Consider the following 16,075-nt stretch of genomic DNA (forward strand, 5'->3'; position numbering starts at 1 on the left):
CACACACACACACACACACACACACACACACACACACACACACACACACACACACACACACACACACACACACACACACACACACACACACACACACACACACACACACACACACACACACACACACACATACCGGTTTATATCACATGGAGAGGTCCTTTGTTCCGTACCAACACACCGAGGTCTACCCCTATTTGATGAAATATTTGAATGATAAATATAGACAGGCAACAGTTTTGGTAACTTAAACCCATGCATCAATTGTATTTTTCAATATTTTGCATTTTAAGATACGAGTATTCTACATACATTGTGAGGTGGATACCTCGGGATGTCCCACACAGAGCACACATGTATCAGGTTATCATTTAGAGGTACCATCAAACAATGTTTTTATTACGTATTCTTCATCACACAGATGTATACCTTAATCAAATTATGCCTAATTCAATTAACAAATTTGGTGTATCACAAAGAAGACTTTTGGAGGTGTGTCGATCGGTCCAATTTTTTTGTTATTTTGCCTTTAAGTGTATAGCCTCAAAATTTAATCCAGGAAGGCCCCCGAAAATTGGTTCGCAGCAATTTTTCGTGGGTCAGTTGCGTTACGCTAAACCATCTTTTTGTTTATTTAGGCCTTTTTCAATTTCATTCGACAGTATTTTGTGCTTTTTAATGTGTGTACGGACTAACTCATGAATATTAGTTTAAAGATATTAATATCTATAAATATAATCCACAAGAAACGTCGATTTAAAACAGTTTATTCCTCTAAAAAATACTCCCAAACATTTTTATGACAAAAAGTAGTTTCAAAATGTATTTACACTTCGAACAATGTCAAGTTCAGACAATATCATCTGAAACAAGAGTGCCAAACTGTCATAGGATACGCCCTTTTGAAGGTTTTGGACATCATCTAGACACAACTTCTGACCAAATTTGGTGAAGATCGGATCAAAACTACTTCAATTAGAGAGCAGACACCATGCTAAATGCTTGAAATGCACTAAGTGACCTCATGACCTAGTTTTTGACCCGGCATGACCCATATTTGAACTTTACCTAAATATCATGTACACAAAAAAAACTACTTCAATTAAGAGAGCGGACACCATGCTAAATCCTTGAAATGCACTTGGTTATCCCGTGACCTAGTATTTGACCCAGCATAAACCATATTCAAACTTGACCTAAATATTGTCTAGATACACTTTCTGACCAAATTTGGTGAAGATCGGATGAAAACTTCTTCAGTTAGAGAGCGGAAACCATACTTAATCCTGAAATGCACTAAGTGACCCCGCGACCTAGTTTTTGACTCGACATGACCCATATTCAAACTTAACCTAGATATTGTCTAGATACAACTTCTGACCAAGTTTGGTGAAGATCAGATAAAAACTATTTGAAATAGAGAGCAGAAACTGCTGTGGAAACCGCCCGTCCACCCACCGGCGGCGTCCACCCGCCCGCCAAGGGTGAAACTATAATACGTCCCGTTTTGAAAAACGGGCGTATAAAAAATCAAATTATAGATGTATATTATGAAAATCAAACACTTACTTTCTTCAGACACAAATTATATAGAAGAGTCAATACCACAACATGAAAACGTTTAAGCAAAATATATTCATACATGAAACAATGCCTTAACCCTCCCACCTAGAACAAATGTCAAGTTCAGAATATCATCAGGAAAAAATCTAATTACAATTGTATATTATAAAAATCAAAGACTTAATTTCTTCTGACACAAAGTATATAGAAGAGTGAATACCACAACATGAAAACATTTAAGCAAAATATCTTCATACATGACACAATGCTTTAATCATCACACATAGAACTAATGTTAAGTTCAGACAATATCATCTGGAAACAAGAGATGTGTTTGTCGTAAACACAATGCCCCTTCTGCGCCGCTTTGAAATGATATATTTGATCATTGACATTGAAGGATGACCTTGACCTTTTACCACTCAAAATGTGCAGCTCCACGAGATACACATGCATGCCAAATATCAAGTTGCTATCTGAAGGGACATAGAAGTTATGAGCATTTTTTGAAACCTAAATGCGAAACCTAAACGCAAAGTGTGACGGAAAGACAGACAGACAGACGGACGGTCCGATCACTATATGCCCTCTATCGGGGGGCATAAAAATCAAATTAATATACATGTCACAATGCCTTAACCATAAAGAAAACATAACAACAATTGTGCAAGTATGATCTGTTAATAAAGAAAATGGTCCAATGTTTCAAAGGAATTTAGTAACTCATAAACTATTGCAGAGTAAGTAAAACATGTTTATTGAGAGTGGAGAAAAAATAGACCTTGTTGTACAGTGTTACTTGCTAACAAAAACATGGTCAATTCGGTTCGCAACTCCGAACTAAAGTAAATTCTACAATGGAAATCAATTTGACGAGCTTTGCAAAAATTAATAATTTGGTCGTATGAATAGTTATCTTCAGCCAGAAAAAATCCAACTGTTTTACACGTGTTTATAACAAATACCACCATCTTGTTTTCATACGAGTAATGCCCCCTCCCAATTTTGTATTATTTCTTTTAAGCATTGCTGCTTTGCATATAACAATATTGATTTAAGCATGGAGTATATGGCGTGTAAATTACTGTTTTTCAACCAACCGAAACCATTTTTACAAAAAATATATATATATATTTATGTAGAAAATTGTAGAGAATCTTCGTCTAAACATGCCATTTCAAATATCATAAATGAAAACGGATCTCAGATTTACTCTTCTTATAAACATATGTATAGCTCTGGCATCAGAGATATGAAATAGATTTTTTCTGAAGTAAATCTGAATGAAAATCAATATGACGAGCTATGCAAAAATTAAGAAGTTGGTCGTATGAATAGTTGTCTTTGGCCAGAAAAATCCAACTGTTTTACACGTGTTTATAACAAATACCACCATCTTGTTTTCATACGAGTAATGCCCCCTCCCAATTTTGTATTATTTCTTTTAAGCATTGCTGCTTTGCATATAACAATATTGATTTAAGTATGGAGTATATGGCGTGTAAATTATTGTTTTTCAACCAACCGAAACCATTTGTAATCTTTTCCAAGATATCATTGGGACAAATCGTCAAATAAAATTTCATGAAGATCGGACAATTAATGTGACCTCTAGAATATTAACAAGGCAAATGTTGATGCCGCAAGATGGACAACGGGCAAAAAGCGATCACAAAAGCTCACCATGAGAACATTGTGCGCAGGTGGGCTAAAAAGCTATAAAATCATTTTTGTTTTCACTTTTCAGCAGTAATCCAGTTATGAATCGTGTTTTTTAATTTTTTTCCATGACAATCCGTGTAGAATTTCATATTTTTGCATTACTCTTTCACAGTCTTCACGCTTAAGCTCCTTCCTCAACGCAATATTCGTTTTGAACAGCGTCTTCAAAAGATGACTCTGGTCTTCACCGAGTTTCTGAAGCCTCTCTGAAAAAGTAATAAAATCATATTCAATTGCCTCTTCTGTTCCATGATGACCACCAACAAGCATCTCAGAAATATAATAAGTTATAAAAAAGTTCATCTCAAAACTGTTCCAGAAGATGAACCATGATTTAAAGGTGATCTTTTTATTTGAAATGCTGCTTGTAATTAATCAAATGAAAAGTTGCACAATATACTATTCAGAATGTGACTTTCTATTGAAACAAAAGATCTGAAGTGATATCACTTGAACATTTTCTCAATTCTCTTGAAGACATCTAAAAAATAATTATGCTTAATATAACCGGATACTTTGAGTAATAGTTACTTAGTAATAAATGTCCACACATTAAGATGTATCCATTTATTAAGTTTCATTTTGATATGTCTTACAGATTTTGAGTTATGAGCAAGATTGAAGTAACGATTTAAAGATAAGCTAGGAACACCTATGAAGCTTCTTGGCAAAGTTAAATTGTGTCAAAGTAGAGTGAGCTTATTTCAATTACTGTGTTAATTGTACATTCATTACGAATTTTTAAACAAAAACATTATACTGTGACTTTCAGGAATACCGTTTTGTTGTTGAAACAAAGCCTACTTACTGGGATGACCCGACATGGTTACAGTTGTGGACGGCCCAGGTTTTGCATGTGGTTGTCTTACTGGCACATCATGGTCTGTGTCAGAAGATTCAGGGTCTGAAAGAGGTTCATTTAAAAAATAATTTTCCTACACTATCTTATAACAAGAGATTGCCAAGCAATATTGTCCCCTACCGGTGAAACTCCACCATTGTCAGTGATTTTTTTTATTATAAATTTGTTGCCATAGCAGCCAGAATTCTTGACCTAGGAACCAAATGAAATGACGTGCATACTCTCCATATTGCATTCTATCCATGTTTCAAGTTTCATGAAAAATATGAAGAACTTTTGAAGTTATCGCAGGATCCAGTAAAGTGTGACGGACAGACAGACTGACACACGGAGCGTAAACCATAAGTCCCCTCCGGTTTCACTTGTAGGGGACAACAAGGATATCAGTAGTGCTAATGGATGCTTCCCAAATTGGCCATTATGTTGAAACAATGACCAAGTTATATCATAGGAAATTAAGATCGCCAACCCTTACCTTCACCTTTGGGTCTAATAAAAGGTCCTGAGACAAAAGCACCGCATACCGGACGCCAATGCTCGGCTGCGGGTGCAGTTAAAAAAAAAATTGAGGTCACAGTGACCTTGACATTTGATCTAGTGACCAAAAAATGGGCGTGGAGTGTGGAACTCATCAATGTGCAGCTACATATGAAGTTTCAAAGTTGTAGGTAGAAGCACTTTGATTTTTTAGCTCTACTGCCAAAGGCAGAAGAGCTTATGGGATGGCATGGGGTCTGTGTGTGTTAGACGTTGTCTTGTTTATCCGATAAAGTCCAGTTTTCATGCGATTATTTTCAAACTTACTCAGTGTCTTTATATTAATGAGGACTCAAACCTTATTGATTTTCAGGTCACTGGGTAAAAGGTCAAGGTCACAGTGACTCGAAATAGTAAAAACTTGTTTATCCAAAAAGGTCCACAGTTTTTATCGGATTCTTTTGAAACTTACTCAGTGTCTTTATATTAATAAGGACTCGAACCCTATTGATTTTCAGGTCACTGGGTCAAAGGTCAAGGTAACAGTGACTCGAAACAGTAAAAACTTGTTCATCCGATAAAGTCCACAGTTTTCATCCGATTCTTTTTAAACTTGCTCAGTGTCTTTATATTAATGAGGACTCAAACCATATTGATTTTCAAGTAACTGGGTCAAAGGTCAAGGTCACAGTGACTTGAAATAGTAAAATCTTGTTTATCCGATAACGTCCACAGTTTTCATCCCATTCTTTTCAAACTTGCTCAGTGTCTTTATATTAATGAGGACTCGAACCCTATTGATTTTCAGGTCACTGGGTCAAAGGTCAAGGTCACAGTGACTCGAAATAGTAAAATGGTTTCCAGATGTTAACTCAAGAATGCTTAGGCCTAGGATCATGAAACTTCATAGGTACATTGATTATGACTTGCTGATGACCCCTATTGATTTTCAGGTTGCTAGGTCAAAGGTCAAGGTCACAGTGACAGTGTTTAAAGCAGTAGAGCGATTCAGGCCCTCATGGGCCTCTTTTTTAGTTTTGGTTGTCAAAACGTGCAGTCGAAAAGTGTAATATACAATTTACTGAACAGACATTGTGAGGTACGAGGCACACACACACGCACTAGAAACACAGTACATTAATAAAGAGGTATCCACCCAAATGCACTCTTTATGTAAGTTGGTAGTGGTGACAAATCTCCACAACAATCCAATGAGAGCTGATCATTTAATACAATACCAGCCTTACCCCTTACGCTCGCCCTTTCTTCTCTGTACTTGTAACCAGATGTGCGTGAAGATTTGTCCTTTTCTAACAGTGCATTGGAACTTAAAGGTTCAGAGCAAGCTTCTTCGTCACCACCACCTTCATTACCTGTATTAAATAAAGCATTCTCCCGTCACTTGTGACACCCATTTAATTTTGGCATTTTATGTTGTCTTTACCTCTTGCATTGCATTCCATTGATATAAAGACAAGCTATTGACATAACCACTGTTTCTGGAAATATCAGAAGTGCTGTATCACTACCATCTCAGTAAGCATATACCCTACATTTTTACATGATTTACTCTTTTCAGTGGGAATCGAACCCACAGCAGCCAGACACCTTGGTTAACAAACACAATGCTTTAAGGTATATGCAAGGTATAAGGATTGATATCTGGAAATGTTAAAACGCTGTGAGGTACAAGGCACACACAAACACAGTAGAATGCTATTTACTCAACTGAACACATACAGACAGAGGTATCCATAGCCTATTGTAAAGATAAAAAAAATATGAATCAACGATATGGAGGTACTAATGACCAAAAATGTCTTGAAGTTCTGCAAACCTAGCGCTTAAGGCCAAATTATCAAGGTCCATGAGCACACGTATTATAATAATCAGACCCACCTCAGACGCTTAAGCCTTTGGTGGTTGTTATGAATAATGTATATTATCTTTCATTTATTGCGTTTTGCTCATCGAAACAGTTTTCTTTTTTTTTAATCAAGCAGTTCACAACATTATCATTCATAGGTCACTCCCTAACTTACATGTACCATCTCTTCAGAAGCCAACAACTGGTTGAACACACTCAGAAGGGTTCAAACCCACAGCATTTAGTTATTGTTGTCAAAACGTGCTATCGAAAGGTGTAATATAGAATTTACTGAACAGACATTGTGAGGTACAAGGCATAAACAAAAAAACACACTAGAAACCCAGTACACACATATAGAGGTATCCACCAAAATGTACACTTAAAGTAAGTTGGTAGTGCTGACAAACAAATCTCCACAACAATCCAATGAGAGCTTATCATTTAATACAATACCAGCCTTACCCCTTACGCTCGCCCTTTCTTCTCTGTACTTGTAACCAGATGTGCGTGAAGATGTGTCCTTTTCTAACAGTGCATTGGAACTTAAAGGTTCAGAGCAAGCTTCTTCGTCACCACCACCTTCATTACCTGTATTAAATAAAGCATTCTCCCGTCACTTGTGACACCCATTTAATTTTGGTATTTTATGTTGTTTTTAGCTCTTGCATTACATTTCATTGATATACAGACAAGCTCTTGACATAACCACTGTTTCTGGGAATATCAGAAGTGCTGTATCACTACCATCTCAGTAAGCATATACCCTACATTTTTACATGATTTACTCTTTTCAGTGGGAATCGAACCCACAGCAGCCAGACACCTTGGTTAACAAACACAATGCTTTAAGGTATATGCAAGGTATAAGGATTGATATCTGGAAATGTTAAAACGCTGTGAGGTACAAGGCACACACACACACAGTAGAATGCTATTTACTCAACTGAACACATACAGACAGAGGTATCCATAGTCTATTGTAAAGATAAAAAAATATGAATCAACGATATGGAGGAACTAATGACCAAAAATGTCTTGAAGGTCTGCAAAACCCAGCGTTAAGGCCAAATTATCAAGGTCCATGAGCACACGTATTATAATAATCAGACCCACCTCAGACGCTTTAGCCTTTGGTGGTTGTTATGAATAATGTATATTATCTTTCATTTATTGGGTTTTGCTCATCGAAACAGTTTTCTTTTTTTTAATCAAGGAGTTCACAAAATTATCATTCATAGGTCACTCCCGAAGTTACATGTACCATCTCTTCAGAAGCCAACAACTGGTTGAACACACTCAGAAGGGTTCAAACCCACAGCATTTAGTTATTGTTGTCAAAACGTGCAGTCGAAAGGTGTAATATACAATTTACTGAACATACATTGTGAGGTACAAGGCATAAACAAACAAACACACTAGAAACCCAGTACATACATATAGAGTTATCCACCAAAATGTCAACTTTAAGTAAGTTGGTAGTGGTGACAAACAAATCTCCACAACAATTCAATGAGAGCTGATCATTTAATACAAAACCAGCCTTACCCCTTACGCTCGCCCTTTCTTCTCTGTACTTGACACCAGATGTGCGTGAAGATGTGTCCTTTTCTAACAGTGCGTTGGAACTTACAGGTTCAGAGCAAGCTTCTTCGTCACCACCACCTTCATTACCTGTATTAAATAAAGCATTCTCCCGTCACTTGCAACAAGCATTTAATTTTGACATTTTATGTTGTTTTTACCTCATGCATTGCATTCCACTGATATACAGACACGCTATTGAATTACCGCTGTTTCTGGGAATACCAGAAGTGCTATATCACTACCATCTTAAGTAAACATATGTTCTACATTTTTACATGATTTACTGTATTCAGTGGGAATCAAACCCACAGCAGTCAAACACCTTGATTAACGAACACAATGCTCTAAGGTATATGCTAGGTATAAGGATTGATATCTGAAAATGTTAAAACGCTGTGAGGTACAAGGCACACACACACAGTATAATGCTATTTACTCAACTGAACACATACAGACATAGGTATCCATAGTCCTTTGTAAAGGAAATAAAAATATGAAACAACAACATGGTGGTTATTATGACCAACAAGAGCATCACATAGCGGGTGCCAATGCTCGGCTCGGTTTTAATTTTTGTTTTGATGTCACAGTGACCTTGACCTTTGATCTAGTGACCAAAAATGGGTGTGGCGTGTAGAACTCATTCATGTGGAGTTACATATGAAATTTCAAAGTTGAAGGTTGAGCACTTTGATTTTAGAGTTAAGGTTTTAACTCGATGCGGACGAGCTGGCTATGACAATACCTCGGGTTTTCTTCGAAAACAGCAGAGCTAAAAATGTCTTGAAGACCAAGTCAGCTCATAAGGCCAAATTATCAAGGTTTATGAGCACACGTATAATAATAATCAGACCCATCTCCGACACGCCTTTGGTGGTTGTTATGAATAATGCATTTTATCTTTCATTAATTGGGTTTTGCACATCGAAACAGTTTTCATTTTTTTAATCAAGCAGTTCACAAAATTATCATTCATAATATATATCCTAACTAACCATCTCTTCAGAGGCCAACAACTGGTTAAACACACTCAGAAGGGTTCAAACCCACAGCATTTCGTTATTGCTGTCAAAGTGCAGTTCAAAGATGTAATATACAATTTACTGAACAGACATTGTGAGGTACAAGGCACACACACACATGCACTAGAAACACAGAACATACATAAAGAGGTATTAACCAAAATGTACACTTTATGTAAGTTGGTAGTGGTGACAAACAAATCTCCACAACAATCCAATGAGAGCTGATCATTTAATACAATAAAAGCCTTACCCCTTACATGCCCTTTCTTCTCTGTACTTGTAACCAGATGTGCGTGAAGATGTGTCCTTTTTTCTAACAGTGCGTTAGAACTTAAAGGTTCAGAGCAAGCTTCTTCGTCACCATCACCTTCATTACCTGTATTAAATAAAGCATTCTCCCGTCACTTTTGACAAGCATTCAATTTTGGCACTTTATCTTGTCTTTACCTCTTGCATTGCATTCCACTGATATACAGACAAGCTATTGACATAACCGCTGTTTCTGGGAATACCAGAAGTGCTGTATCACTACCATCTCAGTAAGCATATACCCTAAATTTTTACATGATTTCTTGTATTCAGTGGGAATTGAACCCACAGCAGCCAGACACCCTGGTTAAGAAACGTAATGCTCTCAGGTATATGCAAGGTATAAGGATTGATAATTGGAAATGTTAAAACACTGTGAGGTACAAGGTACACACACACAGTAAAATGCTATTTACTCCACTGAACACATACAAACAGAGGTATCAATAGTCTATTGTAAAGGAAAACAAGGGCTGTTTGTAAAACATGCATGCCCCCCATACGGGCTGTCCGTTGTAGTGGCAGCCATTGTGTGAATACGATTTTTGTCACTGTGACCTTGACCTTTGACCTAGTGATCTGAAAATCAATAGTGGTCATCTGCGAGTCACGATCAATGTACCTATGAAGTGTCATGATCCTAGGCAAAAGCGTTCTTGAGTTATCATCCGAAAATCATTTTACTATTTCGGGTCACCGTGACCTTGACCTTCAACCTTGTGACCTCAAAATCAATAGGGGTCATCTGCGAGTCATGATCAATCTACCTATGAAGTTTCATGATCCTAGGCATATGCGTTCTTGAGTTATCATCCAAAAACCATTTTACTATTTTGGGTCACCGTGACCTTGACCTTTGACCTAGTGACCTCAAAATCAATAGGGGTCATCTGCGAGTCATGATCAATCTACCAAATAAGTTTCATGATCCTAGGCGTATGCGTTCTTGAGTTATCATCCGGAAACCATTTTACTATTTCGGGTCACCGTGACCTTGACCTTTGACCTAGTGACCTCAAAATCAATAGGGGTCATCTGCAAGTCATGATCAATCTACCCATGAAGTTTCATGATCCTAGGCGTATGCGTTCTTGACTTATCATCCGGAAACCATTTTACTATTTCGGGTCACCGTGACCTTGACCTTTGACCTAGTGACCTTAAAATCAATAGGGGTCATCTGCAAATCATGATCAATGTACCTATGAAGTTTCATGATCCTAGCCCCAAGCGTTTTTGAGTTATCATCCGGAAACCACCTGGTGGACGGACCGATCGACAGGCCGACCGACATGTGCAAAGCAATATACCCCCTCTTCTTCGTAGGGGGGCATAAAAATGAAACAACGACAGGTTATTAATGACCAAAAATGTCTTGATGGTCTGCCAAGTCAGCTCATAAGGCCATATTATCAAGGTCTATGAGCACATGTATTATAATAACAAGACCCACCTCTGACGCTTTAGCTTTTGGTGGTTGTTATGAATAAAATATTTTATCTTTCATTAATTGGGTTTTACTCATCGAAACAGTTTTCTTTTTTTTATCAAGCAATTCACAAAATGATAATTCATAGGTCATATCCTTACTTACAGTCTCTTCAGAGGCCAACAACTGCTTGAACACACTCAGAAGGGTTCAAACCCACAGCATTTAGTTGTGGTAAAAAAGTACATTGATGCATTCCAAAGGTTCAATGTAGCATTAACTGTAAAGACATTGTGAGGTACGAGACACACACACACTAGAAACATAGTACAGACAGAAAAAGGTAATCACCAAAATGTAATTATTTAAGTACATTGTTAAGGGATCACAAATAAATATCCACAACAACCAAAAGAGAGCTGGTCATTTATTATCATACCAGCCTTATCCTTAAGCTTGCCCTTTCTTGTCTGTTTTTGAAACAAGATGTGCTTGTAGCTGAGTCCATTTCTGCAGTTAGAACTGGAAGGTTCAATGCCAGCTTCTTCGTCATCATCATCATTATCTGTATGAAATAAAGCACTCACTGTCAACAGTGACAAAGTATTTGTATTTTCCTTTCATTTTTTTTACCTCTTGCACTGCATTTCATTGATTAACCAACACTCTATTTACGTTACCTCTGTTTCTGGGAATACAGGTAGTGCTATATTACTACCATCTTAAGTAAGCAGACACCCCTAGATTTTTACATAATTTTCTGTATTCAGTGGGACTCAAACCTACAGCAGCAAGAGACCCTGGTTAACAAACACACTGCTGTAATGTATATGCAATGTATAAGAATTGACATGTGGAAATTTTGAAACGCTGTGAGGTACCAGGCACACACACAAACAGTAAAATGCTATGTACTCAACTGAACGCATACAGACAGAGGTATCCATAGTCTATTGTAAAAAACAAACAAATATGAATTAATGACATGGAGGAAGTAATGACCAGAAATGTCTTAAAGGTCTGAAAAGCCAGCTCATCAGGCCAAATTATCATGGCCTATGATCTCATTTATTATAATAATCAGACTCACCTCTGACGCTTTGGCCTTTGATGCTGATTTTGGAACCAGGAATGCTTGAAGGAGACGTTTTCACCAATACTGGATGGCTCATTTTTAGAATCAGTTCATTCTTTATCTGCAAAAAAAGAAACTTCCCTTGTTAATGTATTTTTTCTGACATAAATTAGGTTTTGCTCTTAAAACAGTTTTTATATGGGCGCTTTAGCGCCCGTCTAAAGTGCTTAGTGTGAAATTCAGGTCGATATGACTAGGTATGATTAACCCAATACCCGGTTGCGTATCCGCGCAAGAAAGAGTTGTACAATTTATGCAAGAGGTTTGAGTTCTCCAATTATGTGTATTCACAAATAGCAACAATATGTTAATATCGTGTTACATTCAATATTTTCGAACGGTGTTTTATAGAAAAGAATCAATAAACAATGATCATATTGTACGTGTCGCAGTGGAGATTGTTTATGAATGATTAAAATAGTCCACTTTCTGCTGCGTGTGCGTGACGTAGTATTTTCGCTCAGCTCATTCATAAATCTGAGGCTGGCGATAAACAAAGGGGAGTCCGTGTGAGAATAACGCAGTAGTATAAGGTTACGCTTGTTTATATTCACAGGTCTCAATTAATAATACGTTGACCACGAGTTCAACAATTATTACAGGGATACGATAGACAACATAAAAAAATGTTTCATTATCGCTGAAACTGTTAAAAAAAACATTTAAATATAACAATAATATTCTCTAAAAAATGTAGTCTTGCTGTTTTGAAATAAGGTTTGGAATTTTGTTTTCTAAATAACTTAATTCAAAACACAAGTTTAATTATAGTGTTTTTTACTTGTTAGTCGCATATTTACCGCATTATAATGTGTGTTATAATAGGCAAACCATACATTAGTAAAATTCAATCTGCCTTCGCACATAGAAGGAATGGGTCAATTAGGTGCTGCGTTTCCTTTGCTTACTTCAGTTAGAGGTCAATTATTTAAGTAATAGCAATCACAAGGCTACGACTTCAAAGGAATTGCGGAGCTTTCTTACATAATAAAAGTCGTAGTCGCATGGTATTTGCGTTTTGCGTCCTATTTGGTCACGTGGTTCTTTTTCACGGTTGTTTTGGCATTCATGATATATGAGGCTATTAATAGATGCGTCTGTCGATAAACAAAGGAAAGTTTACGGGTTATAACAACGCAATAGGTTACGCTCTCGCATAGAACTCAATGACGTAGTACAGGTCGTAAAATGAGAGATTCGGGAAAAAGTTGACGCTTATTTATATCAAAGACCCATATTATCTATAGGTCAACAATAACTTCAGCGATACGATAGACACAAAAAGTTTCATAATTGCTAAACCCGAATATAACAAACAATTTATAATAATAATACGAATGCAATAGCAGAAGGTTAGTAGAAGGTTAAGCTTGTTTATATTCACAGTTCTCAATACATAGACAGTTGGATATGAGTTCATGAATTACTACAGGCATACTATAGGCAACCTCGAAAATGCTTTTTAATTGCTAAAACCGAAAACAACCTAATATATTATATTAAATATATTTATAACAATAAATGTCTTTTAAAAATGTAGTCGGCGTATACGCTGACTTTGAAATAAAGTTAGCAATTTACTTTTCTAAATAATTAAATACAATTAAACAAAAGTTTAACTATTGTGTTGTTGTTTTCACTTGAAAGCTGCATATTCACCGCATGAAATGTGTGTTAGCATTGTCAAACCACACATTAGTGTGAGTAAAATAAAAAAAATACTACGGGAGAGCACTTCATATGTGTCCTCATATGCCTTGTTATGAGTATCTTTCTTCACTATCGAAATATATCGTATGTTTATATTTGATTTAAACGCAGTTTTCTTTCGACACATTTAAATCACACGTCAATAGCGCCGTCATGCGAAAATGGGTCTTATGCGTTTCGGCAAGCGTTTGTTAAACCCAACATGTGCTTTTGCGCAGTCAGGCCATAGGCGATGCTGTTCGCTTTAAAATCACTCAATATGTTATGTTTCTCCTTACCAGAAGGAGTGATAGCTGAGTGGGCTATTTATATGATGGGCGCATATGGAATAAGACCCATTTTCACATGACGAGGGTCATTACAAATCTCATTGCGAATTGAAAATGCCACATTTAAGAACAATGCTTTTTGATACAAAATTGAATTGAAAATAGCAAACTTGTTAATAATGGCAGCCTATCCACACATTAAGGAATGATTTCCAGACGTGCTGACCAAGTACGGCAAACATTGTGGTATGATAATTAAACGATTTTCTCTTATCGTGACACTATACTATTTCGCTAATGATTGTTTTCTCATCTTGGAGGCGAAAGTGAAATTCTGCGAGATGGATTGTAACGCGTAATTGTAACAGGGCCACAATTTGTGTCGTTTGAGCATACAGAGAGTAGTCCGGAATTCCTTACACTGAACAGTGCTACATCCGTTGAATTGAGCACATACGCAGTAATGTAGCAAAAATTCAGAGGTTGTAACTCGAATCAGCTTATTAAATATTCGAAAATATTCATGCGTGTCTGTTGGCGTTATGTAAAAGTCACTAAGATGAAAACTGAAACAGCTACGCCTAAAAGCGCATGAGTGCTCTATACCTATGTTTATGTTAGCGTTGTTGACACCGTGTGAACTGCTCGGGTAATAAGTAAAGCATAAACAGCAATGTTTATATACTTTTATTCCTCCATATACAAGATACGAAGATTGTTGTATATTTTGAATTTGTATATGGTGTCAAAAATCAAAAGTTTTGTACACGGAACTTTCATTATGAATTTATATTCTTGGTGAGATAGTCATTTGATATAAGAAAAAAATATTCCTTTAATATGGTGACTGCAAATTTTCTTTATATTAAGTTATCATTACCATTTTCATCATACTTTCTATGCTGTCAGAACTTCCAAAAAGCATGTTGTTTTTATTTTGTCTTAGTTATTTCTATGAAATAATAAGGATGATAAAAAGTGCACACAAAACTCGACCCGTGCGCTATGACACACACTTTATAAAGTTGAATGGCGTGTGTTCATTTCAAACTTGCGATTGATTTTCAAAAATGAATTGCGTGTTAAATTATGCAATAGCGAACATCTTCAGTGCCTTCAGCGCTTTGATTTTTAAAGCATGCAGTACATAAACATTATCATAAATAAGTAATAACTGAATTAACAACCTCCTCAGAGGCCAATACTGGTTTTAAGGCTTAAGTTGGGTTCATACCCACCGCATTCACTTATTGTGGTCCAAAAATGCAGTAATGCAATCAAAAGGTGTAATATAACATTTACTGTAAAGACATTGTGAGGTACAAGGCACACAAACACACATTAGAAGCACATTACATACGGATAGAGGTATTCACTGAAATCTTTAACTGAAAGGATTGATATCTGGAAATTTTGAAACGCTGTGAGGTACCAGCAACACACACACGCAGTAGAATGCTATTTACTCAACTGAATGCATACAGACAGAGGTATCCATAGTCTATTGTAAAGGTAACACAAATATGAATCAAAGACATGGAGGAAATAATGACCAGAAATGTCTTGAAGGTCTGCAAAGCCAGCTCATCAGGCCAAATTATCGTGATCTTTGACCTCATTAAATATTATATTCAGACCCACCTCTGTACTTTGGCTATTGGTGCTCATTTTGGAACCAGGAGAGCTTGAAGAGGAGTTGTTTTCAGCACAACTGGATGGCTCATTTCTAGAAACACTCCCATCGTCATCTGCCAGAAAAGAAACATCCCATGTAAATGAATTTTATCTTGAATCAATTGGATTTTGCACCTCCAAACTGTTTTTTACATTTTTTTTAAACAAGCAATTCATAAAAATATCATTCATAAGTCATAACTGAACTAACCAACCTTTTCAGAGGCCACCAACTGGTTGTACAGCCTAATAAGGGTTGAAACCCACAGGATTTAGTTATTGTGGTAAAAAAGTGCATTAATACAATCCAAGGTTTAATATGACATTTACGGTACAGACATTGTGAGGTTCGAGTCACATAAACACTAGAAGCATAGTACATACAGATAGAGGTATTAACCAAATGTAATTCTTTAAGTAAGTTGGTAAGGGATCACAAACAAATCTGC

The 16,075-nt window shown here is 36.5% G+C and overlaps 1 protein-coding gene across 8 annotated transcripts in view; it reads right to left on the reverse strand.

Annotated features, from left to right (window-relative positions):
* Positions 1 to 748: 748 nt before the first annotated feature.
* Positions 749 to 16,075, reverse strand: part of LOC127856551 (uncharacterized) — a 29,096-nt gene continuing 13,769 nt past the window's right edge. For 2 of the 8 annotated variants that reach the window (XM_052392835.1, XM_052392836.1), the window contains 9 exons: positions 15,594 to 15,700; positions 11,929 to 12,034; positions 11,278 to 11,403; positions 9,351 to 9,476; positions 8,037 to 8,162; positions 6,954 to 7,079; positions 5,869 to 5,994; positions 4,091 to 4,186; positions 749 to 3,488 (listed from right to left, as the gene is read on the reverse strand). In XM_052392835.1, the coding sequence (XP_052248795.1) occupies positions 3,319 to 3,488; positions 4,091 to 4,186; positions 5,869 to 5,994; positions 6,954 to 7,079; positions 8,037 to 8,162; positions 9,351 to 9,476; positions 11,278 to 11,403; positions 11,929 to 12,034; positions 15,594 to 15,700 (1,109 nt within the window). In that variant the 3' untranslated portion in view covers positions 749 to 3,318. The remainder of the gene's footprint in view (positions 3,489 to 4,090; positions 4,187 to 5,868; positions 5,995 to 6,953; positions 7,080 to 8,036; positions 8,163 to 9,350; positions 9,477 to 11,277; positions 11,404 to 11,928; positions 12,035 to 15,593; positions 15,701 to 16,075) is intronic. The other 6 variants (XM_052392840.1, XM_052392841.1, XM_052392838.1 and 3 more) reach the window with 6 other exon arrangements.

This window comes from Dreissena polymorpha, chromosome 13 (assembly GCF_020536995.1).
Source record: "Dreissena polymorpha isolate Duluth1 chromosome 13, UMN_Dpol_1.0, whole genome shotgun sequence".
Classification (NCBI taxonomy): Eukaryota; Metazoa; Mollusca; class Bivalvia; order Myida; family Dreissenidae; genus Dreissena; species Dreissena polymorpha.